Source organism: Macrotis lagotis, chromosome X, assembly GCF_037893015.1.
Source record: "Macrotis lagotis isolate mMagLag1 chromosome X, bilby.v1.9.chrom.fasta, whole genome shotgun sequence".
NCBI classification, from domain to species: domain Eukaryota; kingdom Metazoa; phylum Chordata; class Mammalia; order Peramelemorphia; family Peramelidae; genus Macrotis; species Macrotis lagotis.
In genome coordinates this window covers 109900245-109926603 of record NC_133666.1, presented here as the reverse complement: position 1 = coordinate 109926603, position 26359 = coordinate 109900245, and the positions used below count along the sequence as shown (strand labels likewise).

The 26359-nt window shown below is 34.1% G+C and overlaps 1 protein-coding gene across 1 annotated transcript in view; it reads left to right on the top strand.

Moving 5' to 3' along the window:
• The window catches only part of PIP5K1B (phosphatidylinositol-4-phosphate 5-kinase type 1 beta), a 270943-nt gene that overhangs the window by 190830 nt on the left and 53754 nt on the right, over positions 1–26359 (top strand). Inside the window, exons 5-7 of the mRNA XM_074206739.1 lie at positions 3334–3451; positions 18441–18593; positions 23406–23705. Of these exons, the coding sequence (XP_074062840.1) occupies positions 3334–3451; positions 18441–18593; positions 23406–23705 (571 nt within the window). The remainder of the gene's footprint in view (positions 1–3333; positions 3452–18440; positions 18594–23405; positions 23706–26359) is intronic.

The window sequence follows — 26359 nt, the reverse complement described above, 5'->3', positions numbered from 1 at the left end:
AGTACCTGGCACATTCACTATATCAATGTTGTTATTGTTGTTACTATTATTATACTCCTTTGTATATTCAATACCTGGCATGCTGATCTAAAGATATACATATATATATATATATATATATATATATATATATATATATATATATATACAGTCTGAAGAGAAAACAGAGTATATGGTAATAAATGTATGAATAAGGTTATAAATGAATGAAAGTCTTCAAGAAAGAGTGAGAGAATATAATATCCCTTAAGGTTACCAATCATGCATTTCATAACTGCATGTGTTTTTAAAAAGATGTGATATTTTATATATATATATATATATATATGTATATATATATATATATATATACATATATATATATATATATATATATATATATAATATAATTCTGTCGCTTGACAAGACCTAGGCAGTTGGTTGAGGCATTTTGTAATGTCTGTAAGCATGTCTGAAGACAGATTCTATTCTGGGCATCAATAAGCTAGCATATATTTGCAAATCTTGAGCACGATACCTTCAGCAAGACACCCCAGATGTATATCTACTGACTGATGTGTGTTCAGTCTGTCGTGTGGTCAAGCCCCTAACCAAGGCTTGATGTAGAGTCATGTCTGACTCTTTGTGAAATTTGGGGGTTTTGGGGGGGGGCAAAGACATTGTACTCATTTTCTATTTCCTTCTCTAGATCATTTTTACAAATGAGGAACTGAGACAAATAGGGTTAAATTACAGAATTAAGCTGGTAAGTGTCTGAGGCTGGATTAGAAGTCATGAAGCCATCCAGATAGATCAACTCTATCCACTATGCCACCTAGCTGCCTCAAGCATATCTTATCATCTCAGTAATTTGAATATCATCTGGAGATTTCATTTTGTTTCAGGATAGAATTGTTATTTTCTAGAAGCATTTAAAGACCAAGAGATAAATAAATGGTCTTTTCAGTAGTTTCTTTTTGGTGTCAGATCAAGCCATGTGTCTAAATGCAACCATGGAGATATATATGTCTATGAAAAGTGTGGGTTTATAAAATGCTAGGGTTTTTTTTAAGTGGGCACTTCCCAGCCATTATAATATAGACTGGTTGCTATATCTTCAGAAAATACTTTTTTAATCTTAATATCAGTCCAAGCAAGATGCAATAGGGAAAGAAATTGTGCTGGGCTTGGAAGAACAGTGCATTACAAAGAAGTGGCTCTTGGATTATCCATGAATTGGGTTACTTATCTTTGTTAAATTAAACTTTTGATGTTTCAACACCATAATTACTAATGGACACTTAGTAATTACACATGTAATTCACCATGGATCTAGAGATCTCTAATTTCATTAGTATAAATTTCCCTCCCATGCCAAAGATCACACAACTCTTCTTTACCTTCATGAATTGCCAATAACTAATAAATTTTTCCACCTAATGGTCACCCTTCTGGGGTTGAACCTCTCCAAATTTGGTTAAGCTGATCAAGGATGGCTGATTTAGTCTGTTGCCAGCTTTTGCAGGAAATCTTTCCAGATTGGTAAGAAACACCCAAGTTTATGTTCCACTAGTATGTAGCTAGTAATATCTGCCATGCCATGAAAAAAATAAGAGCACTGCTAAACAGTGAGCATTTTTGTATTGTTTTTGTTAGATTGCTATTCAAGTTTCTGCCAACCCAGAGGTGTCTATTATGCTTAATGTCTTAGTAATCTGACCCTACAAATAAATCTCTTTTCCCTTCATTCATTTATTAATTCAAGAAATACTTATTGAAAGCCCATTCCATGCAAGGCACTCTTCACAATACTGCATATGTAACAATGAGACCTGATAGAAGGCTTGCTTACTTTTTAACCATATTCTGACCGTTCCTACACCAGCTGGCAGGGTGTGTGCCTAAAGTCATGGACACATACCCAAAGATGCTGTATGTGTGTATGATCACTAGGGAAAGCTAACACTTCTTTCTATAACATTAGTTGAACTCATCTTGTAATTAAGGGAAGCAGGAGGGAAGAAAGAACATTGCAGCACGCTCAAAATAACCAGCAGCTAGAAAACTGAGCAGTATTACCTCTGATTGTCTCTCCTTTAGACAGCTAGCTTGGACAAGGGATAGAGTACCAGGCTGGGAGTCAGGAAGACCTGAGCTCAAATCTAGAGTATATGCCTTCTTTCATATCTCTCTATTGAAAGCAGAAAGCATCATGCACCATCCATCTTAGTCATGACAGGTCACTGCTCCAATCTCTGATATGATCACAAGGGCATAATTTATTTCATTTTATCTATTGATTCATTCATTTACATTTCATTCTTCTTATTGGTTGCTTGCTTAAATGAAGAACACTGGATTTTTAAATATTGTAAGGTAAGAAGAATAAATGCAAAACATGAGAAATCAAGAAGAAACATTGTGAAAGAAACATGAAGAATATATCCAAGAGCTATTAATTGTGTTCATTGCAGAAGGCAAATTAGAATAATGTAGCTGCTGATTGCAACCTATTATAGCCTTTATATTTAATGCCCCAAAACAAGAATATTCCATATGTATTGATACCCTATACCAAATTTACCAAATGCTTCCTACTTTTATACCATGGACAGTAAGTTCATTTGTGTGATTCCTTTGCTCATCAAGCCCACACAAGATATACTCTTCTAAGACAAAATAAGTAAGTACAGAGTCTTGCAGAAATTAGTTACCATTATCAAAATTAGTTGCTTGTATTTGTTTCTTTCTTTTGGTGATCATTTGTTTTTTAAATACACCAAAAAGTATATGCATTTCTCATGTCAAATTTTCACTCAGTTAACATATACACATTTATAATTTTTAAATACACTATTGTTATTTTTCTTCATGATTTATTTTGGGTGTATGTCTAAGTCATAGTCTTGAAAAACTATTCATGTTTGTGATGGCTCAGCTCTTGTATGTGCTAGTTGACAGAGTAGTACTCTTTGGTTTATTACAAATTTTAACTTCCTATCATATATTCAATATTACTAGAGCTGATGGATTGCCATTCCTTAGGAGAGTCACACAGAATGTTGAATCAGAGGTATCCTCACATAGTTGACTACATGCTGTGGATTGGCAGGGAAGCTTGCTTGGAGGAGGCTTTAGCTGAGCTGTCATCTGTTCTGTTCTCAGTCGATGGACATGTGGTATTGGTTGCATGTGCATCAAGAGATCTACTACAAAGAATTAAAATTTTCTAGAGGAAAAATTAGCCTGAAGGATAAAATAAATTTTCCTATAATTTGGAATTAAAATGGACATTTCTCATCTGTGCATTTATTTCTTTTCTTTTCTTTTCTTTTCTTCTAATTTTAATTGTAGCGAAGGGAGCAATCTGACCCCAGCTCATCACTACCCAGACTTCAGATTTAAGACATATGCTCCAATAGCATTTCGGTATTTCAGAGAACTTTTTGGTATCAAGCCTGATGATTACTTGGTAAGAGTTTGTAATTTTCCTCCCTCTTCCTGAAATATGTGTGATGTAACTATTTGTCTCATTTGCTCAGTGGCAGCTTGCAACTATTGTTTGCAAAGACTCAGGAAAGTTTCAAGTTTTGTAACAAATACATATTTATGCCCCCAAGATGAAGTGGACTGCCTCCAGAAGTAGTGGGCTCCCCTACTTCATAAAAAGAATAGATGATGAAATTTCTATAAATTTAGTTCTAGAAAATAGTCGTAAATTCTGTAGCTTTTAACAGCTAGCCACAAAAATTGCTAAGCTAATTGTTATTTAAGTAACTATGGTATTGGTTGCTACTTCAGATAATTATTCTAAGAGATACATTATAATTAGATGTAAATACTCCTGTGATGGAATTCTATTTGAAAACCTTCTTATCTTAATTGCCTTACTTGTGCAGTTCATCTCAACTTGCCTTGGCCCACAATAATTTTCACCTTGACCTGAAATTTGTATATTATTTGCTAAAGTTCTATATCCTTCTTTTAAAATTTTATTTATTTAAGGCAATGGAGTTAAGAGTGACTTGCCCAAGGTGATTAATAATAAGCAATTTATTATTATTATTATTATTAAGTGTCTGAGGACAGATTTGAACTCAGGTCCTCCTGATTCCAGGGCCGATGCTCTCTATCCACTGTGCCACCTAGCTGCCCCCTAAAGCACTATATTCTTAACTAATTCTGATACTATAAACTCCCTGTAACTACAACTCTATTTTATAACTCTGAATGTTGTATTCAGAGAAGTTTTTTTTCACATTCCATTTCCCATCTCATATCCTTCAGAAGTAGAGGAAACAAGAACTCAAAACTTGCTGTAGGGTAACCAAGTTTAGCCTCCACGTTCATGATATTTATGCTTCAAGAAATTATGAATTTCATTCAACAAACTTATTAAGCTACACTTCTTTGAAGAGTTCTGTTAGGCATGGGATAAGAGAGACATGATGTTGACATGGGACATAGCTCTTGTCTTCCTTAGGATTTATGTTCTAGTAGAGGGAATATATATATATATATATATATATATATATATATATATATATGTATATACATGTATATATATATATATATATGTATATACATGTATATATATGTATATACATGTATATACATATATATATGAGCCATAATATATTTTGCATTCATTGTGCAAATGTCATCATTCATAGCTTCATGATGAGTACATTAGAAGGTTGTGGTACTAAACATCAATGAGTCTGAAGGGGGAAGATCTTGTTGACATGAAAATTAGGGAAGACTTGATTTTTAAAGGATAATTGGGAATTCTAACCACACAAAATCAAAGACTCTCAGAGTTGGAATGGGTCATTTACTCTAAACTGTATCTGAACATGGAAACCCCTCAAGTAGATCCCTAATAAGTAGTCATCCAGGCTTTCCTTAAAGAAGGAAAATAGATTAAATACTAGTTGATTTTCCATTGAGATGCTTTTCTGTACATGAACTGAAATTTGCCTCTCTACAACTTCCATTTATTTTTCCTAGTTTTTTTCTCTGGAATAATCTTAACAAGTATAATTCCTGTTTCATGTAACAACTCTTCCTATACTTGAAAATAACTATTATGTGCTAGGGAACATTTCTTTTCTTCAAGCTAAACATTCTTAGTTCCTTTATTCAGTGGTTCTCAAAATATAGTCTGAACATCTCTAAAGGGTGCCTCAAAACCTTTCAAGGCATCCTCAAAGGTAAAACTGGTTTTATAATAATATTAAGACTATCTGTTTATTCAAAAACTCTTCCCTTTCCTAAGTGAGGCCAAATTTTCTTCACATACTTTAACCAAAACAACATGAATTGCAAAAGCACATACAACATTCCAGCTTTCTTCCTTTCAACCAGACATTAGAGAGATTTGCAAATTTATGTAAAACAATACAACTCTTCTAATTTTTTGAATTGGAAAATAAATTTTTTTTCAAAAAATGTGTTATGTTAACATGTAATAGACTTGTTTTCATTTTAAATGGATTGCTAAATAAATATTTTTAAAATTTATCAATTTTAATTACTAATCTAGCAAATGTCAATAGAGATAACTTAAACAAACAAATGCTCTTTGGCATCCTCAGTAATGTTAAAGAGTGAAAAGTGATACTGGAATCAAAAGCTTTGAGAATCATTGCTTTAACCTATCTTTATATGATATTGCTCTTAGTACTCTCCCCATTCTGGCTGTACATCTTTGGATAGCTTTATCAACGTCTTTCCTAAAATGTTACCCAGAGGTGAGGACAATATTTCAGAGGTCTGATCAGGGCAGAATATAATGTTTGTATCTATTCTTACATCTGGGTACCATGTGGACAATATAAACAAAGATTACATTTACCTTTCCTTGCTGAGTTTTCCATTCCCTGAAATGCATGTATCTTTTTCATATTATCTATAGCCCATTATGGCTTCTCCAATTTTTTTCTTTTGAAATAGATTCAGCAGGTCAAAGAGCAGAGGACTTTGGTCCAGATATATTTCAAAAGGAAGAAAATTAATTATGGTATCTAATCAATGCAACAAAGTGGAAACCTAAGAGATGATTTTGAAAAGGTACTTCATTTGGTTTCAATTTAATAAGCTAGAAGTCAATTCAAAAATCTATTTTTCAGAGCACTGTGGCATTTGTTCATTGCAATTGAGATGAATATTTGAAATAAATGCATATATTGTTGACAGCTAGGTGACACAGTTGATAGAGTGTTGGACTTAAAGTTAGGAATACCTGAATTTGAATCCTATCTCAGATATTCACTAGTTGGATGAACTTGTCACTTAAACTCTCAGCCTCAGTTTTTCCAAGTATAAAATGGAAACAAAAGCAGCAAAGTGCTAAGAGAAATCATGGAAGTTTTCATTTGTACATTGAGGCAGGAGACACCAATATCAGAGAAGGAAGCATGAAGGACAAATCAAGGGAGGTCCTTAGTTGGGACTAAGATAAGAGACAAGTTTATACTGGGCAAGAGATGAAATGGCATGAGAGTTAAAGTCATGAGAGTGAGTTCATTCTCTCTCTTTTTGAGAAGAATATATAGAATGATGAGTACAGAGCCAAGGATTAAGTTTCAAGATTTATTCACATATAAAAGGCAGAAGGAAGAAGTGAGAAGAGATGGAAAATCAGTGATAATAGATCCTATAAGCATAATAGCATGAAAGTCCATTGAACATTCAAAAAAGGATGAAATAGAAATGCCAAAGAGGTACAAGGAGAATATAGACTGAGAGTTGGGGGGGGGGTCGGGTCATTGGATTTGGAGTTCAGTGACTAATCTTAAAGATAGCACAGAGTAGAATAGAGGTTAAAAGATACATAAGAGGAGACCAAAGACAATGTCATAACTGCTGCCTTTCAAAGAATCAAAGATTTCTTATGTGACAAGAACTTGGAGTCTAACTTTTTCAGTTGGTCTGTTGACAAACATTATTAAGCATTACAATGGTCTGTATCATGTGCTAGAGATGCAAAGATAGTGAAAAAATAGCCCTTGCTTTCAAAGACTTTACAGTATAATGAATTTTATACTTGGAAAAACTGAGGCTGAGAGTTTAAGTGACAAGTTCATCCAACTTGTGAATATCTGAGACAGGATTCAAATTCAGGTATTCCTAACTTTAAGTCCAACACTCTTATCAACTGTGTCACCTAGCTGTCAACAATATATACATTTATTTCAAATATTCATCTCAATTGCAATGAACAAATGCCACAGTACTCTGAAAAATAGATTTTTGAATTGACTTCTAGCTTATTAAATTGAAACCAAAGGAGATGACATGGAAACTACTTGTTACAAACAAGTTATGTACAAGATAAATTTAAAATAATCAAGGGTGGAGTGGCACTAAAATTAAAGGAGATTGGAAAAGACATAGGCAACTCAAGCTTGGGGGTTACCTTATGAAAATCCCAAGTTCATATGTTCATAGGCTTGTCCTTGAAAAGAGAGAAGGGGATTTTTAAAGTAGGATGTATTTTGGAGAAAGAACAGAATCACCTATGTGACCCTTACAATTGGAGAAGGAGAAGCAAGGAGATTATGTTATTGATCTGATGAGCAAAAGATCAAGGTCTTGTCATATACCTACTATTACTGTGAATTATTCAAAAAAGGAAGATTTTGATGGGAAAGAGGGTCCCTACTTATCCCTAAAGTGTTTGCTTGGATTGGGGAGTCCAAACCACAAAATGTCACTATTGATCTCGGAAGGAACTATAATCTAAGAGAGAGAAGTCAGGAGAATAGTAATGTAGAAATAACTGGCTATTAAGAAAATGCAGACAATCAGAATATAAAGAGGAGTTTCATAGCAAAAGGGGAAGCATGAAGTTTAGAAGATAGATTTGCAGTCAGATGACCTAAATTTAAGGTAAGAGCATTTTGTCATTGTTGTTTTGCTTTGTTTTTTTAAGATTGGAAAAACCTTGGGCACTGAGATCATGATTTAACTAGCCATGTTTAATTGTAATAGGAGAAAAATCCCAAGATAACTATAGTGCTTCAAGAACTGACTAACCCCACCCCCACCCCATCCTCTTCAAATGCTCCCGTCTACTTCCATTCTCACAAAGGTCAACCCTTCCACTTGGGCCCTTGACCCCATACTCCCTTGTCTCCTTCTACTCATCTCTTTTTTCTCCAATTCTCAATCTTTCCCTGTCTATTGAGCTCCTTTCCCTCTGCCTACCAAGTCACTCTCATTAAAAAAACGAATTCTTTCATTTAATTCTTTTTTTTTAAGGTTTTTTTTGCAAGGCAATGGGGTTAAGTGGCTTTCCCAAGGCCACACAGCTAGGTAATTATTAAGTATCTAAGGCTGTATTTGAATTCAGGGACTCCTGACTCCAGGGCTGGTGCTCTATCCACTGCGCTACCTAGCTGCCCCCATTTAATTCTTAATAAACTCTAGCACTGACAAACAATATTGCTCTAACATAATACAGTGGGAAAAAGTACTAAGGAATCAGGAAACCTAAGATTCCCTAGTTTGTAGGTGGAACTATAAGCTCCTTGGCCATCCCACAGGAATTCAGAGTTCCAAGTTACATGAATAGAGTTAGGGTACTCTTGTCATCATGTTTGTAGTTTAAGGATTCTCATATTGGACCTGAATTTTGACATTTTCTGCTGTATTTTGTACTTTCTCAAGTGCATTCTTTAGGAGACACCAGTTTTTCATATGGTGATAAGCTTGACAATGCAAATGCGGTCTTCCATATGGTAGGTTACACATAAACAGAAATTCATCCATTCATGTAACAAATGTTTAAGCACCTACCATGAAGGAGGTATTGAAGATACAAAAACAAAAGCAGCTCATGCCCTGAGGAGTTCATATCATATTGAGAGAAAAAAACATGAGTACAGAAACTTAAAGATAAAATAAATACAAAACTGACTAGCAACCTGAATTATCAGTTATCAGAAGAAGGTAGCACTTGAACTGAACCTTAAAGGGAGAAGTTCAGAGTACTGAGAGAGGGAAGTAAGGAGGGAATGAATTTTATGCAAAACCCCAGAGGCAGAATGAAATGTCCTGGCCAGGGAAGAGTGGGTAGACTAGTTAGTTTGGTGGAAAGCCAGATTCCCAAGGAGAGTGTTGGGCAGTCAGCCTGGGGTGATAGTCTGTAGATGGATTTGAAGGATTTAAATAACAAAAAAAGAGGAATTTGTATTATCTTAGATATCATACTATCAAAAAACTCCAGGCCTGAACCTGGGTGGTGACCAAATGATTGGAATGATGAGAACCAATGTTTTGGCTATGAAAGTTGAAGGAGAAGGATAAGTTGGAAATAACTCTGAAGTTGTGAATTTGGATTACTGGAAGAATGTAGATTCTTTCAACTGAAACAGGGAAAGTAGGAATCTGTGAGGATTTGAGAAGATAAACAATGAATTCTATTTTGAACAGGCAAAGTTTAAGATGCCTATAGGGCAATCAGGCAAAAATGTCTAATAGGTACTGATCAGAGAAAAATGGACTGTACATAAATAGATCTAGATGTTATCTCTAAGAGCTGATAAGTGAGGTTATGAGTACTGCTAAAAATCACCAAAATACAGAAAAAAAAGTCCTAGGTTATAGCCACCCATAGAGAACAGGTCATAATGATGAATTCACAAAATGAGAATTTGATGAATCAGTTAGACAGATTGTAATGAATTGAGGAAGAGAGAAATATTACAAAAATCCAAAGAAAAGAAGATATACACAAGGAGGGGATGGCTATATATTTGTTACAAATGTTTTGATTTTTTTTTCTCATTGAAAAGTAGGAGATAGGAAGGAAAAATATTTTCTTGTTATTTAATTTTTCTTAATTTTAAGGATGGAGACTGAGAAGAGTTGTTGAATTTGAGAACTATGAAATTATGGATAACTTTTGAAATAATAGATTTAATTGATTGATATTAGAAGCCAAATTGCAAGGAGTTGGCGAATAAATACAAGAAAGGGAAATTTCAGGACAGCTTTTTTTTATGACTAGCTAAGAAAGAGAGGAGAGGTATAATGAGGGTATATTAAGTTCTAAAGAAGGCTTTTTTTTAGGTTTTTGCAAGGCAAATGGAGTTAAGTGGCTTGCCCAAGGCCACACAGCTAGGTAATTATTAAGTGTCTGAGATCAGATTTGAACCCAAGTACTCCTAACTCCAAGGCCAGTGCTTTATCCACTACGCCACCTAGCTGCCCTAAAGAAGACTTTCAAAAGTGACAAGAGAGATTAAAAAATTGGAGAAAGAAAGGAAATGATTGTGAGAACACAGTGTAGAGAGAGAATGGAATCAGGGGCACATGTAGAAGAGTTGACCTCAGAGAGGACGGAAGAGGCTGGCAACATATGAAGAGAGGTTTCAGGGAAGGTGAAGCAGATTGAAAACAAGAATTTTTAAGTTATACATAGAAAACATTCTCTATATTCTCAGATATGTATGCAGCATAATCCTCTGATAGGGAGCAGGTGAGAGACTTGAGGAAAGAAGAAACAGTTTGGAGAAACTTCTGTGGAGTATTTGATAGAGATGTAAGGGTAAAAGGGGTTTCCTTAATGATGTGAAGCTCAAGATAAAATTATATAATAAAAATTGCAGTGAACAGTTTTGTGATTTCCTCTAGCATTGATTAATATCATGTAAAAAACAAAAAATACAGACAGGGATAATCCAGCTTTAAGGATTTAAAAGACATGAGTGTAAATAGGACAAAAAAGGTAAGTAATTCAAATCTAGAAAAGAATATGCTGTTGAACTGATTAGCTATAGGCTTAATATTTGTAGTACAGGAAAATAAAATCAGAACAACAGATGAATGGACTCAAGGTCAAGGACAACAACATGTTTAGGAGGAGATAATGAGATATAAGCATTTCAGAGTTCCTGATTATAGGGGTGGATCATTATGGATAATGGTAAGATCAGGATTATGACTATCATTTTGTGTGCCTCAGGGCAGGATGAAGATGAAGATCAAGGGAATTGAGACTTGTGAACTGGGAAGCCAGATTTCTGAGTAACATCAGCATGTCACTCTATTAGTAGGTGAATAAACATTTATTTAGTAGCTACTGTGTGCCAGGTACTATGCCAAATTTTGTGTATATAGAGAAAAATAAAAAACAATTCCTGCTTTTAAGGAGCTCACAGTCTAATGGGGAGGAAACATGAAAAACTTGTGCACAGATTAGATAGACTGATAGGTAGATAGGGGTGTGTACATAGTATATATACATATACATAAAGATATACACACACACACACACATATATGTATATATATATATATATGTATATATATACATATATACATATGTTAAATTAGAAGTGCTGGAGCACTGAGCTTGGAATCAGGAAGACCCATCTTCATGAGTTCAGATCCATCCTCAGATACTTACTGTGTGACCCTGGGCAAGTAACTTAACCAACTGTTTACTCAGTTTCCTCATCTGTAAAATGAAGGGAGAAGGAAATAGCAAACCAGTCTAATATCTCTGCCAAGAAAACCCAAATGGAGTCATAGGGAGTTGGATATGACTAACAAATGATTTAACAACCAAAAAAATTAGAAATAATCAAAAAAAGTTAAGAAAGATTAAAGGGGATCAGGAAAGACTTCCTAAAGAAGGTGGAATTTTTATCTGGGATTTGAAGGAAAACCAGGAAGCTAAGATGCATAAATGAGGAGATTTAGCTTTCCAGATATGGAAGATAGCCCGTGAAAATGCCCAAAGTTAAGAGATGGGATATTTTTTGCAAGGAACAACATTGAGACTGGATCATGGCAGGGTTCGAGATATTAAAAAAACTGGAAAGGAAGGAGTGACACTGGAGTTTATTGAGTAGTGACACACAAATCTGTGCTTTAGGATGATCACCTAGATACCTGAATGAAGGATGGATTATAATGGGGAGAGACTCATGGCGGCCAGACCAACCAGCAATCTATCAATAAAGGCCTGCATCAGGGGATGCCTCTGTTACAGGAGAGAAGAGGACCACTACTAGAGATATCACAAAGATAAAATTACCAGATATTGACAACAGATTAGATATAGGGAGTGAAAAAAAAAGTGAGGAGTCAAGGCTGACACCTAGGTTGTAAGCCTGAATGACAGAGGCTCCAAGAGCAAGAATTCAGTTGTTGAGCAAGTCTTCTTGAGAAAGGAAGAAGAATGAAACTCAATGTATAAGGCAGTATGTAAGTATCAAATTCATATTACAGAGAGTAAGGAAAATGTCATCCCTTCCAGGGAGTGTTTTCAATCAACAAGTCAACTAGCATTTATTAAATAACTAATAGGTCTCAGAAATTGTACTAAGTGTTATCAGGGAAGGTTTTATGGAGTAGAGTTTGGATTGTCTTGAAGCATGCATACAACTCTGATGGGCAACTGTGGAAGGAAACCATATGAGCAGAAATGAGAGAGCTCAAGGCTATGTTCAAAGAAGAGTGTCTAGACCAATTTGGTTAGAGTAGAAAGATAGAAAGGAATTTGGAAAATAAAGCTGAAAAAGTGATATGTCTTTTTTCATTCACCGTTTTTAGTTATCCTATTGGCATGCTTGGCTGTGTTGAGAGCACTGTAATAAGCAATAAGAAAAATAAAAAGTTGAGATAAAATATGATCCCTGCCTTTATGATTGTTAAATAAGATAACAGGGATGAAGTGTATACATGGTTGAATTATGTTTATCCAAATGTTTATGGTTCCCTGGAAATAAAGGAGTGATTGATCTTATACTTTCGGCTGAGAGTGACTGATGTGACCAAGTCCTAAGGCTAGCTTTCTAGACATGACATCTCTTTACTCTTCAAAATCCAAAGCCCTTAGGACTTGCTTTGGTGTCCTCAGCATGCCCACAGCTCATCATTAAAGCTGTGGAACTCAAGGGCACTTCTTAATGATCTAGAAGTGTGAGAACTGAAGAGGCTTTTATTGAAAGACTGAAAAATCAATGTGCTTCCCTATGTCCTGCAGGTCTCATTTTTAAACGAATTTTGAGACACAACTTCGTCATTTGATATGCTTTCCAAGGCAACTCCTCTTTATCAAACCAATCACAATGGACCATTTGTTTCAAAACAACACTCTTGAATGAGAGTGTCCTAAATGAAGCAGAAATATTGAAACTAAATTTCTCTTGACATGTATATGGATGTAAGGATAAAAGGAATATACAGTTATAACTTAATGCATACATTCTACTTCCTGCCAAATTCAAGCCATTAAAAAATGGCTTGTGATGATTTGCTGAGCTACATATGCCCCACAATTTCCTCAATATGAAATCAAATGCCAGTAGATAATTGATCTGTTTTAGACACTGAGCAGAAATGTTCAAAGCAGACCTCTGATTTCAATAGCATAAGGAACTCCTATAGTGAGAAAATATTCCCTACCAAGATGGCTCATCACCAACCTTCAATCTAGAATCTTAGACAATTACTTGTTATGCTGAGAATTTAAATGATTTGTCCAGAGACAGACAACCAGTATATCAAACTTGGGACTTGAACTTAAACTATGCTAAACTGTTATGTGAATGTGTCTTTAGGAAAGACTGATATCATTATTGATGATAACAATTAGATTCCCATGACAGGCCCCAAAAGTCTATTTAGCCTATAATATACTTCAATAGTATATATATATATATATACATATATATGTATATATATATATATATGTGTGTGTGTGTGTGTGTGTGTGTATTAAATGACTTTAAAATTTTTGGTCAAACCTGTGGTTTCCTCATTGTAGGAAATTCCTAGGGAGGATAACTAATTCTGTTAATGCAAATTGGCAATTGCTTTTCAACTTATAGTCTTAGAGAGAGTTTCATCATGTACTAAGAAGCTCAGGAATCTATCTAGTGTCATAGAGCCTGTACATATAAGAGGTGAGTTTTGAATCCAGTCTTCCTAACTTAAGTTAGCTGTACCAGGTTGCCTCTTCTATGTGTATATAGATAGACAAATATTTAGCTTTAGGTTGTTGCTTTTCCATTTCACCTTCTCTGAATTCTTCCATTCAAGTTCCCAAAGCACATTAAAATTTGCCCTGTGCACACTGAGTAGTTTCATGTTGAAACATCCAACTAAACTATGAGGCAGTCAGGGAAGATATCTCTGAGAAATGCCACCATTTATGGCCCTTCTTTCTTGAACACATGCCAAAGTGAGAAAAGGAAGCAGACTGAATTAATATCCATCTTTTCTTAGGCAGTAATGCTATTAGTTTCCTTCCATCTCCAACAGGTGAACTGGAATGGCAGAATCTAGTGTACATTAAGTGACTTTCAGTCTCAAGATGTTCCTGCTTTGAGACAGCAGGGTTACTGTTTTATATTCAATGATGTTTAAGGGAAGAAAGGCAGGCAGGCAAAGTATTTCAGCAATGTTGGGCAACTTTACACTGTTAATTTGCATTGGCAGGACAGCTTTACTTTCTCCGGTGGGTAAAACAGGGAGGCACTGCAGGAAACAGGAGCAAGATAATTAATAAATTTGAACAGCTTGCATGAATGAAAGAACCTGGAAGATGTACAGATATGCCCACATGCAGCATAAGAACTGGTTGATCATGGCCAATTAGAACTCTCCTCTTCCTTTTTTCACTAGATCTTATTAGATAAGATTCCCAAGAACTGATTTTTCAGACAGTTGTTCCAAAGAGATGTGGGGTGAGAAATCAGGGAATTCTAGAAAGTAATAATCATATCCTTAAAAAGATACATTTCTGGAGCAAACAACAATATGGTAAATATTAATTTAAAAATTTAGTTTTAAAAAATTTGCTTTTTTTCCTTTGATTATCTTAACATACTAATTATATTAAGAAAGTAGGGCAATAATTGACAACCAAATACATGATAAAGAATTCACAATATCACATTACTGCTGATAGAAGAATTAGTTGGTTTTTTAAAAATTCAGATTTGAATACTAATTTCCTCTAAACACTCCTTCAGTGTCCACCCTGATTTCTTTATTGAAAACCTTTAATTTCCACATTCTTTTTTTATCTTTGTCTTTCTGTATTTTCATTATATCAGAAAGTATTAGTTCCTTGTAGAATTATATAAAAATAACCATCAAGATTTCTAAGGTCCCAAGTCTGTACTAATTAGTTTAATTTTTCTGATGTTTTTTAACTGACTACTTGATAACTCTTTGAAAAGAATCAAGATTTGCTCTTGTCTCAACCAGTATTCAATAGTCATCTTTTCTCTCATATTTTAAATGACCTGTTTGTATCAGAGACCATCTTTCAACTTTATCACCTATTTATACAGGATTCTAAATTTTCCTATGGCTTCACAGGATCCCCTTCTAAGGTTTTACAGAATCCATTTTGTTTCCTTTATCCTTTCATTTTCTTATCTTAACCTGGCAGTCAGCAAAATGGGGGGTAGGAAGGGAAGTCCAGAGAAACAAACTTATTGATTTTCCTCAAGATTTTAACAATCAATCTTAGGTGGAGACACTCCCCATTCTTAAAATACCATTGATTCATTGTTTAATGTAAAATTTTATCCTGATCCCCTTCGGTTTTGTCCTCTACCTAATTCCAGGTCTAGTAAGAGAAAGGCAGTTCACCTTTTGCCCTCTGGATGAGAGGTAAGACATAAAAACCTGAACTGGACTCCAGTTCAGGGCCACCTCAGTCTTCTCTGAAAATGGCCCAGCCAACACTGCTTGGCTGTTCTTTTATCTCTCTCTTTCTCTCTCTCTCTAGCCCTTCCTATGTCTTGTAACCTTTTAACTAAATTTTTGTTCTATTCCCCCCCTCCCAAAAAAGAGTTTAACAATCATCTTTTGGGGATTTTGAATAAGTTCTGTGTGTTTAAGCTGCTAGTTTGCTTGGAAGATTTTTTTGGTGGCAGTTTTTATCTCAGAGTTTCATAAGTACAAAGAAAAGAATTCCAAGATCTTTATACTTCCCCCCCCAATCTTATCATCATGCCCAAGTATTCCACCTTATTAATCTAAAATTCTTCTAACCATATCCCTCTATACTTGGATTTCTCCTAGAATTTCTCATCTTAACTCTCTGCATTCTTTCCCTCAATTGTTCTGCTTTCCAATCTAATTTGCACTCTTACTTTTGAATTACTTTTCTGCTTGATCCTTTAACTAGTTAACTTTTTGCTCTTCTTTAATTATACATTCTTTTGTGTAATTTCCTCCTTGCTTCTTTTCTTCCTCACCAGCCTTATTCATTGAGATACCTGAGGGTGTTATCTTCCCAACAATTTTTTTCCTTCTTTTTTGGAAGTAGTCATTCTTGGGCTCTTTGCCTCTTCTCTCTCTATTACCTAACTAACCTTAATGACTGATTGGGCATTGCCTCAGTCAAATTGTGACCTAGGAAAGAGCTAGCTTTAAAATATCAAGGTGTCTACTTCATCCAGGGCTATCCAGAGTCGTCCTAATCTATATCTGGTCATTGGACTCATGACCTGAGAAGAAAGTGAAGCTAGTGACTTTGCATCCACCTCTCAAATAGGATCTGCCCTCTTTTATATAATATTGATTGTCTATATTCTTTTTTGCATTACAAATTTATTTTATTTTCAGTTCATGGAATATGAAAAGCATTTATATAACAGTATAATAAAAAAATGATTGCACAAGATACTGCACATCTACCAAATATAACTTGCTGTTCTCTTCAAATATACATCAAAGTTATCATGCAACTTTCTTTTTTTACCCCTTTCCTTCCCATTCCTCCTGCTCCTAGCCCTAGAAATGGATACAATACTCAGAAAAATACATATATTTGTGTGTGTGTGTGTGTGTGTGTGTGTGTGTGTGTGTGTGTGTGTGTGTGTGTAATTTTCCTCTAGGGTGCTTATTAAATGGTGCCTTATATTCTTCATAAATTTTTTACCATTGCTCATTTTTTTTCCCCACAACAAACTCATAATCATTTAATGCCATTTTATTCTCCTACAGCATCTATTTGGTATTTTTGCAAGTTGTAGGGTTTGGTCAATACTTGTTCTGAATTATATTTATCCATCTGACTATATATATATATGTGTGTGTGTGTGTGTGTGTGTGTGTGTGTGTGTGTACATTGATATAATACATTTGATTTATTAATTCCAGAATACTATTTTTTTTATTAGAAATGATAAGCAGGCAAATTTCAGAAAAACAGGCAAAGACTTTCATGAACTGTTACTGAGTGAAGTGAACAGGACCAGGAAAACATTGTCCACAGTAATAGCAGCAGTTTGTGATGGCCAACTATGATAGACTTTGCTCCTCTAGCAAAGCTGTGATCAAAAACAATTCTAAAAGTTTTGTAATGGAAAATGCCTTCCACATTCAGAGAAGGAACTGTGGAGTCTGAATGCTGATCAAAGCATATTATTTCCACCTTTTTACATTTGTTTTTTGTTTCTCATGGCTTTTCCCTTTTGTTCTGAGTCTTCTCTCACAGAATGACTAATAAAGAAATTTGTGTATGTATTGTGAATAAATAACCTGTATCAAATTGTTTATTGTCTTGGGAAGGGGGGTAGTAAGTGAAGGAAAGAAAGAAGTTTAGAACTCAATATTTTATAAAAATGAATGTTAAAAACTATCTTTTCATGTAATTAAAAAATATCATGAAAATTAAAAAAATGAATCTGTTTTAATTTACAGTGAAAGAAACCATTATACTTGAAAACATGGTACAATAGGAAGAGTACTGGATTTGGGGGTTAAAGGACCTTGGTTTAAATTCTGACTCTGCTAGTTACTATCTGTATGACCTTACTTAAGTCTCCAGAATTTCAACTTCTTTCTTTATCTTTAAAATGATAAGACTTGTCCACATGACCTCCATGCTCTCTTCCAGCTCTAAGATCTATGATTTTGTATATATTATTTTTAGTGAACTGACTAAAGTAGCTAGTCAATAAACATTTATTAAAGGCCTACTATATTCCAGATACTGTCTTAAGCACCAGTCCTACAAAGAAAGTTCCTGCTCTGAACATTAACATGATGAACACACACTGGGTGTTCTGCTGTTAGTGGATGTTTATTGATTAATTCTTAGGAGAGAGCCTTACTCATCAGATTTGTTGGTATACAGCTTGATTCTTGAATTTTCTAGTGTTTCTGGATGTATCATTTGAAGGTCCATTGTTTCACACTATAAAGTAGTTAAATGGTAAGGTGTCCTTTCTATATTGGAGGTAACAAGTATACTGACTCAGGTAGAAACAATTTTCATTTTACTTATTAGTACTCCTCTCCCCCCCTTCCAAAATTTTTATGAAAATAAGATAAAAAAAATCAGAGATGACAGAAATATTCTTAATACCTTGGGAGAATACTTATTTAAACTCAAGAAAGGTACCTTCAACAGTTTTTCAAATTCGATTTTCTTTCTTGTAAGCACATGGGTTATGTGATAATATTGTTGTCTTTCTCTAGTATTCCATCTGCAGTGAACCTTTAATAGAATTATCCAACCCTGGAGCCAGTGGATCCTTGTTTTTTGTAACTAGTGACGATGAGTTTATCATCAAAACAGTTCAACATAAAGAAGCTGAATTCCTTCAGAAGTTGCTGCCAGGTTATTATATGGTAAGTAAACAGAAACCTGGGAAGAAGTCATATGACTTTTCTAAATCATTTTTCTTCCTGTTAGTTTTCAGAGTTAATTCTTTCACTTTGGCTGACTCAAAAACACAAAATTTGGGATCTTTAATACTTGACATCAGAATTCCTTGAAAAAAGAACAAAAAACCTTGGAAATTAGCCCAAGGATCTATGTCCATAGGAATCTAAAGTATTGGTATTCTTTGCTTTAAGTAACTCTGGATTTACTTGATAAAATATTTAGTAAATATTTCTTCAATCAATCAACAATTAGTAAGCACCTACTAGGTACCAGACAATGTGCTACATAATCTACTGGAATATGCATACAAAGAATAAACCAATCTTTAGTCAGAAGGGGCTTACAACCAAATTGTTGATCTTTAGTTGTGTTCTGACTCTTTTTGACACCAATTAGGGTGTCATTTCTTGTTAAAGATCATAGAAGTTGGGGCAGCTAAGTGGCGTAGTGGACAAAGCACCGGCCCTGGAGTCAGAAGTACCTGGGTTCAAATCTGGTCTCAGACACTTAATAATTAGCTAGCTGTGTGGCCTTGGGCAAGCCACTTAACCCTGTTTGCCTTACAAAAAAAACCTAAAAAAAAAAGATATTAGAAGTTGCCATTTCCTTTTCCACCTCATTTTGCAGATGAAGAAACTGGGGCTCATGGGGTTAAGCTGTGTTAAGGTTGTTAGACCATCTGAGTATTTGAACTCAGGTCTTCCTAACTAATTATATACAGGAAGTACATAATTATCAATTGAATAAATACAAATACATAAAAAATCAACTAAATATGATAGTTTGGGAAGAGAGAGACCAGTTTTCACCTAATTCATTAAAATGGAATTCTACTATATAGCATTTCTCAATGTTTTTAAAATATAATTTTGTTTATTAAAAAAATTGACCAGCATCATTTATAGTGCTTAAGAAGCATATTTAATGTTTAATTAGAGCTATAATTTTATTGCATATATTATATATATTATAATTACAATTTTCAAAATTTTGATAATTCTAACACCATTAAATTTTTCCCATTCCCTTTTTCTACTTTTTTCTCCCCCCACCCTTTTTTTGTTTTAAGGCTAGTTCTGTCAGAACCGACTCATGGCCTGATTAAAACAGGAGCTCCATTTCTCATCTCAGTCAATTTACCTATGCTTATTATATTAATTATATTATATTAATGCCAAATTGACATAGCCTGTTGCAACTCAAAATTTCCAAGTTCAACATATCTGCTATCCTTAACAACTCTATCAGTTAGATAATACAGGGATTGTATTATTGTGCTCCATTTTGCAGATGAGATAATTGTGCCTTAGGCAATTATGATATGCCTAAATTGGATTATTGCATCTGTGTCTTTCTTATACTGTCTCCCTATAGTCACATGGTTTTGCATTATAGTCATTAAGGTAACATATACACATGACTATGAACTTATGTACAAAAACTATTAGCGGGCGGCTAGGTGGCACAGTGGATAAAGCACCGACCCTGGAGTCAGGAGTACCTGGGTTCAAATCTAGTCTCAGACACTTAATAATTATCTAGCTGTGTGTCCTTGGGAAAGCCACTTAACCCCATTTGCCTTGTAAATACCTACAAAAAAAAACAACTATTAGCATCATGAGAAAAAACTGATGGGATAAATTTTCTAATGATAATACCTGTAAGCTTTATTAATATTACTTTATTAAGATTTAAAATCTTAATTTTCATCTTTGTTGTACTCATTTAGAGGTATTTATCCTCTATTGATGGCTCTAAGATCAACATATCCTCTACTTATTTAAATAAATATGACAAACTAATTCATTCTACTGTAGAATTTCCATAAGAAAGTATGTAGGTTTCCAAGGGCAGCTAGATGACACAGTAGATAGAGCACTGGCCCTGGAGTCAGGAGTCCTTGAGTTCAAATCCAGCCTCAGACACTTAATAATTGCCTAGCAAGTTACTTAACCCCATTGCTTTAAATGAAAAATAAAATAAATGTAGGTTTCCAAACAGGTGAAACATATTGTCAGTCCTATTAATACTTACTTTTTCTTTTTAGTCATAATTTCTTGCCTCCAACTATTAAATGCATATTTTTAAAAAATTAAATAATAGAAGATTCCCCTGATCACAAATCTAGTTTTTGTTTAACTTAGAATCAGTTTCATGAAATCATTGGGTAATAGATTTAGGGCATCTAATCCAATTCCATTTTTACAGAAGAGGAAACAAAGATCTAGACCATTCTAAGTGACTTGGTAATATAATTAGTACATGGGAAAACTTATAAATCTTCTGACTCCCAATCCAAGAGAAATTATAGTCATTTCAGTCATATCCAATTCTTCATGACCCCATTTAGAGTTTTCTTGGCAGAGATATTAGAATGATTCACCATTTCCTTCTCCAGTTCATTTTATAGATGAGAAAACAGACAAATATGGTTAAGGGACATGCTTAGGGACACACAACTAGGGGACAGATTAATGATATCATTGTTCCTCATCAAAAAAAGAAAGAAAGAAAGAAAGAAAGAAAGAAAGAAAGAAAGAAAGAAAGAAAGAAAGAAAGAAATGAAGGACACTCAAACCCAGGAAGAAGAGTCTTTCTGACTATTGTGACACTTAGCTGCCCCACAAAGCACAGTGACAAACATTTATTAAGCATATACTATCCAAGAGCTATTACCAAGTGTTCTTTCTCCTGGATCATGCCGCCTCTCTTCATGATCCCATCCATTTCATTCAGTTTTCATGTTCTGGATTTAGGGTAAAAATTATGTTTCATTAATCAAAATTAGAAGCTGAAATAGACAAAGGCAAAAAGAAAAAATAATTCGTGAGGATGGATATATTTGACATTATTTCCTAATGCTATCATAATAACTCCACTTTGTAGGATGGCTAGGTGGTGCAGTGGATAGAGCACCAGCCCTGGAGTCAGGAGTATCTGAGTTCAAATCTGGCCTCAGACACTTAATAATTACCTAGCTGTGTGGCCTTGGGCAAGCCACTTAACCCCATATGCAAAAAACCTTGCAAAAAACCTAAAAAAAAAGCAAAAACAAAAAAAACTCCACTTTGAACAAACAAGAAACAGAGAGATCATAGACCACAAAGTGGCTAATTTTGCTTACATAAGTTAATTTTTTACAGAAACAAATGCAATTAAATAAAACAAGATTAAAAGAGAAACAACTGAGAAAAATCTTTGCAGGAACTTTTCCTGATAAATGGCTTCATTTCTAAGATATATTAAGAACTGATGGGGCAGCTAGGTGGTGTAGTAGATAAAGCACCGGCCCTGGAGTCAGGAGTACCTGGGTTCAAATCCAGTCTCAGACACTTAATAATTACCTAGCTGTGTAGCCTTGGACAAGCCACTTAACCCCATTTGCCTTGCAAAAACCTTAAAAAAAAATAACTGATTAAAATTTAAAGGAATAAGAATCATTCTCCAGTTGATAAATGGTATGAACAAGTCATGCTAAAGAAAAGAAACCCTTATGGCTTTCTATATCATATTTTTTTCAAATGCTCCAAATAATTAATATTTGGAGAAGTAAAAATTAGAGCAATTCTTAGATTCCACTTCATACCCATCAGTTTGGCAAAGATTAAAAGGAGAGGGAAGAGGAGAATTAAAAAATAATGGAGGAGTTGGGGAAAAAAATAGGTACATTAATGAACTCAATGGAATTGTTAATTGATACAAGCATTCTAGAAAGCAGTTTGGAGTTACACATAAAAACATTATTTATCAGTGTATTTCCTATAATGGACCTATAAAACAACTAGATCTATGCCCAAAAAGAAATCAAAGAAAGAGGAAAAGGTACTACATGTATGAAAATTTTTAGAGTAGCTCTTTTGTGGTGTCAAAAATTTTGAAACTAAAGTGATACAAATCAGTTGTTAAATGTCTAAACAAATTATGGTATTCATGAATGTGAAGGAGTACTATTGATTCATAAGAAATAATGAAATAGATGCTTTAAAGGAGACATGGAAAGACTAGTACAAACTAATACCAAGTGAAATAAGCAAAATCAGAAAAATAATTTATACTATAATATCAATTATATTTTAATATAATATCAGTTCTGCCTATTATGAAAATGAACAGTTTTGAAGTCTGATGAAGAATAAAATGAGCAGGACTAGAGGAATGATTTATTAACAAAAACTTTGAGAACTATGTTGATCAATATAATAATATTTGCAACTCTCAAGGACCAATGATGAAGCATCTATCCTCCTCTTGACATAGAGATTGTGATGACAATGATGATAATGATGATGATAGTATTATATAACTCTTTACAGTTTGCTAAGTGCTTTATAGATATTAATGTCATTTTTATCCTTATGACAACCCTGAGAGCTAAACATTATCATCACCCTCATTTTAGATATGAGGAAACTGAAGTAAATAACTTGCTAGTTATTTAATCCAGCTAGATAGTATCTGAAGCCAGACTTGAACTCAGGTTTTCCTGACTCCAGGTACAGCACCACTGTACCACCTAAGCTGATTTGGGGTTGAGAATTGAGCATATTTTTCAAACACAGCCAATTAGAGAATTTGTTTTCCTTAACTATGTATATTTGTTATAAGGAATTTGTGGGAGCTTTTTTCTCTTTTCAATTGAGTGGAAAATGGGAGAGAAAATAGATGTCTGTTAACTTTAAAAAAAGAAAACAACCTTTAGCAAAAAGAACCCCCTTTGGTTTATTGGCACAATTTTTAAAAAGATTATTCTGATTTTCCTTTCTTTTTTGTACTAGAATTTAAACCAGAATCCTAGGACTCTTTTACCAAAGTTTTATGGACTCTACTGTGTGCAGTCAGGGGGCATTAACATCAGGATTGTGGTGATGAACAACATTTTGCCTCGCTCAATGAAAATGCACTTTACATATGACTTAAAAGGTTCTACCTATAAACGACGAGCATCCAGAAAAGAGCGAGAAAAATTAAACCCTACATTCAAGGACTTGGATTTCTTGCAAGACATGCATGAAGGTTTATATTTTGATACAGAAACATACAATGCATTGATGAAGACACTCCAGCGAGACTGTCGGGTAAGGAGAGGTGATTGTTATGATTTGTACTGGAAAGCTGTGTACCCTGATGAAAACTTGAGATACTAATTCTTTCATGTGGTTGGAAATGCATCCTCCTGACTACTAATCCTTCTTCTGACAAATTAAAAGTAATGAAACTTTTGTCCTAAATTAAGTAAACATAGAATTTTTCAGATTTAAATGAGATTAATAAAGGATATAGCATTTACCAAGGAAGAGTTTACAATGAACCAAACAAAATTTTTTGCTAAGAATTGAGGATATGAAAACAGAAATAAGATTTTTACTGTTATGGAGCTTGCTCTCTAATAAAGGGTGACTACATGTATTTTGTTTTGGTAACCAAGAAGGAGAATATTTTAGTCCAGAATTTTTACAAGAATGATGAAAAGGGACATTGCAAGCAAGATTGACACACTGTTTCCAAGAACAATGAAAGAGGTGATTTAATCATGGTTCTAGAATGTGTTAACACAGATCCATATGGTGGTAATGTAATTAATTGGTACTGAAGGAATACTATCTCAATACCTTTGTCTCTCTACAGAAAAAAAAGGCAAAAATTTTGTTTTCCTTTTACCTTTTCTTTAGGGAAATTAGTTAAACTAACAAAGAATAGATTTTTGAGGCTAATATAGTGATTAAATAGTGAAGCTATATGCAGTTCTTGAGGGAAGAGGGATTCCTAATGGTGAGACAGTTTTGGAGGCAGATTACATGATAATGTAAATACATGGATCCCAAGAGGTTCATATGTGTACACAAACCAATTATGGAAAGCATTTGCTAAAATTGCTTTCTGTGATCTAGATGAGACACAATCAGGAGCTGGGACTCAAGGGTTTGAAGTACAAAAGCTTATTATGTCCAAACTTGGTCTACGTAATAAGCCAAAATTAAGTCCAAGTGACGCTCTGGTGAAATTTTTTACATAGTGGAACTACACAAAACGTATGTTGAGATATATGTCTAGAAAAAGTCTAAATTCCATCCTATATTGACTTTTGCCAGCTGAGTGATAGTTGCTTGAACAAATCTTCTGAGAAGAGAGCCTCTTTTAACATAGCTAATCTAAGCACAAAAAGGATAGGGAAAAATTCCAGCTTTCTTAATGCTGGGTTACTAACTGTGGGGGTTTTTAACTGAGAAAGTCTGTGGTACTATTAGAAACATGTCAAGTGAGGGCTATATTTGCTGAACATGCACAATCCAATTGTATGTGAATTTGAGAACTCTCTAGACTGTGACCATATACCTTAAGGAGTTTATCATCTATTGGAAAGAAATAACATGAATGCAGAAAAGTAAAAATTTTATACAAAGTAATATCTTTTTATTGATATTTTATTTTTCTAATTATATGTTTCAACATTCATTTACTTGCATATCTATAAGTGATGTATTTTTCTACCACCCTCCCTTCCCAACCCCGCTCCCCTAAGCAGTAAACAGTCTGGCAAAAGTTGTATCCGTACTTGAGTAACATATTTACATCTTAGTCATTATGTATGTGTGGAATTAGGACTAAGGGAAAAGGAATAAAATCATGGAATAGGAAGAAAAAACATAAAATAAGTTTTTAAAAAGTTAACATAGTATCCATTCAGATTCTATGGATTTTTTGTTTTTGCTTTTGTTTTCCTCTGGATGTGGATGTCCATAATAGGCTCCCAGGATTATCCAAGATCTCTAAACTGCTGTGAGGAACTATATCCATCATGTTTGATCAACTCATAGTGTTGTCCTTAATGTGTACAGTGTTCTTCTGGTTCTACTCCCTTTGCATTTTTGCAAGGCACTAGGGTTAAGTGACTTGCCAAAGGTCACACAGCTAAGTGATTATTAAGTATCTGAGGCCAGATTTGAACTCAGGTCCTCAGGACTCTAGGGCTGGTGCTCTATCTGACTGCTCAGTTCATGTAATTCTTTCCATGCCTCTCTAAAGTCTGACCATTCTTGATTTCTTATAGAACAATAGTACTCTATAACATTCATATATTATAGCCCATTCAGCCATTCCCCAATTAATGGGCATCCCCTCAATTTCCAATTCTTTGCCACTATAAAAAAGCTGCTCTATACCTATATATAGGTAAATGAATATATATATATATATACATATATATGTATATATATATATATATTTTGAACATGTGGAACTTTTTCCACTTTTTTATGATTTCTTTTAAATATAATCCTAATATTGATATTGCTGGATCAAAGGGTATAATCAGTTTTATTGCTCTTTGGGCATAATTCCAACTTGCTCTCCAGAACAGTTGAATTAGTTTACAACTCTACCAACAGTTCATTAATGTCCCAATTCTCCTATAACCTCTCCAACATTGATCATGTTCCCTTTTTATCATCTTAGCCAATCTGATAGGTGTAAGGTGGCACTTCATCATTGTTTTAATTTGCATTTCTATAATCAATAATGATTTGGAGCATTTTTTCATTTGACTACATATATATATATATATACATATATATATATATATATATCTTTATAGCTTTAATTTCTTCAATTGAAAATTGCCTGTTCATATCCTTTCACCATTTGTTAATTGGGGACTGACTTGTAACCTTATAAATTTGATTTTATTCTCTATATATTTTAGAAATGAGACTTTTATCAGAACCATTAACTG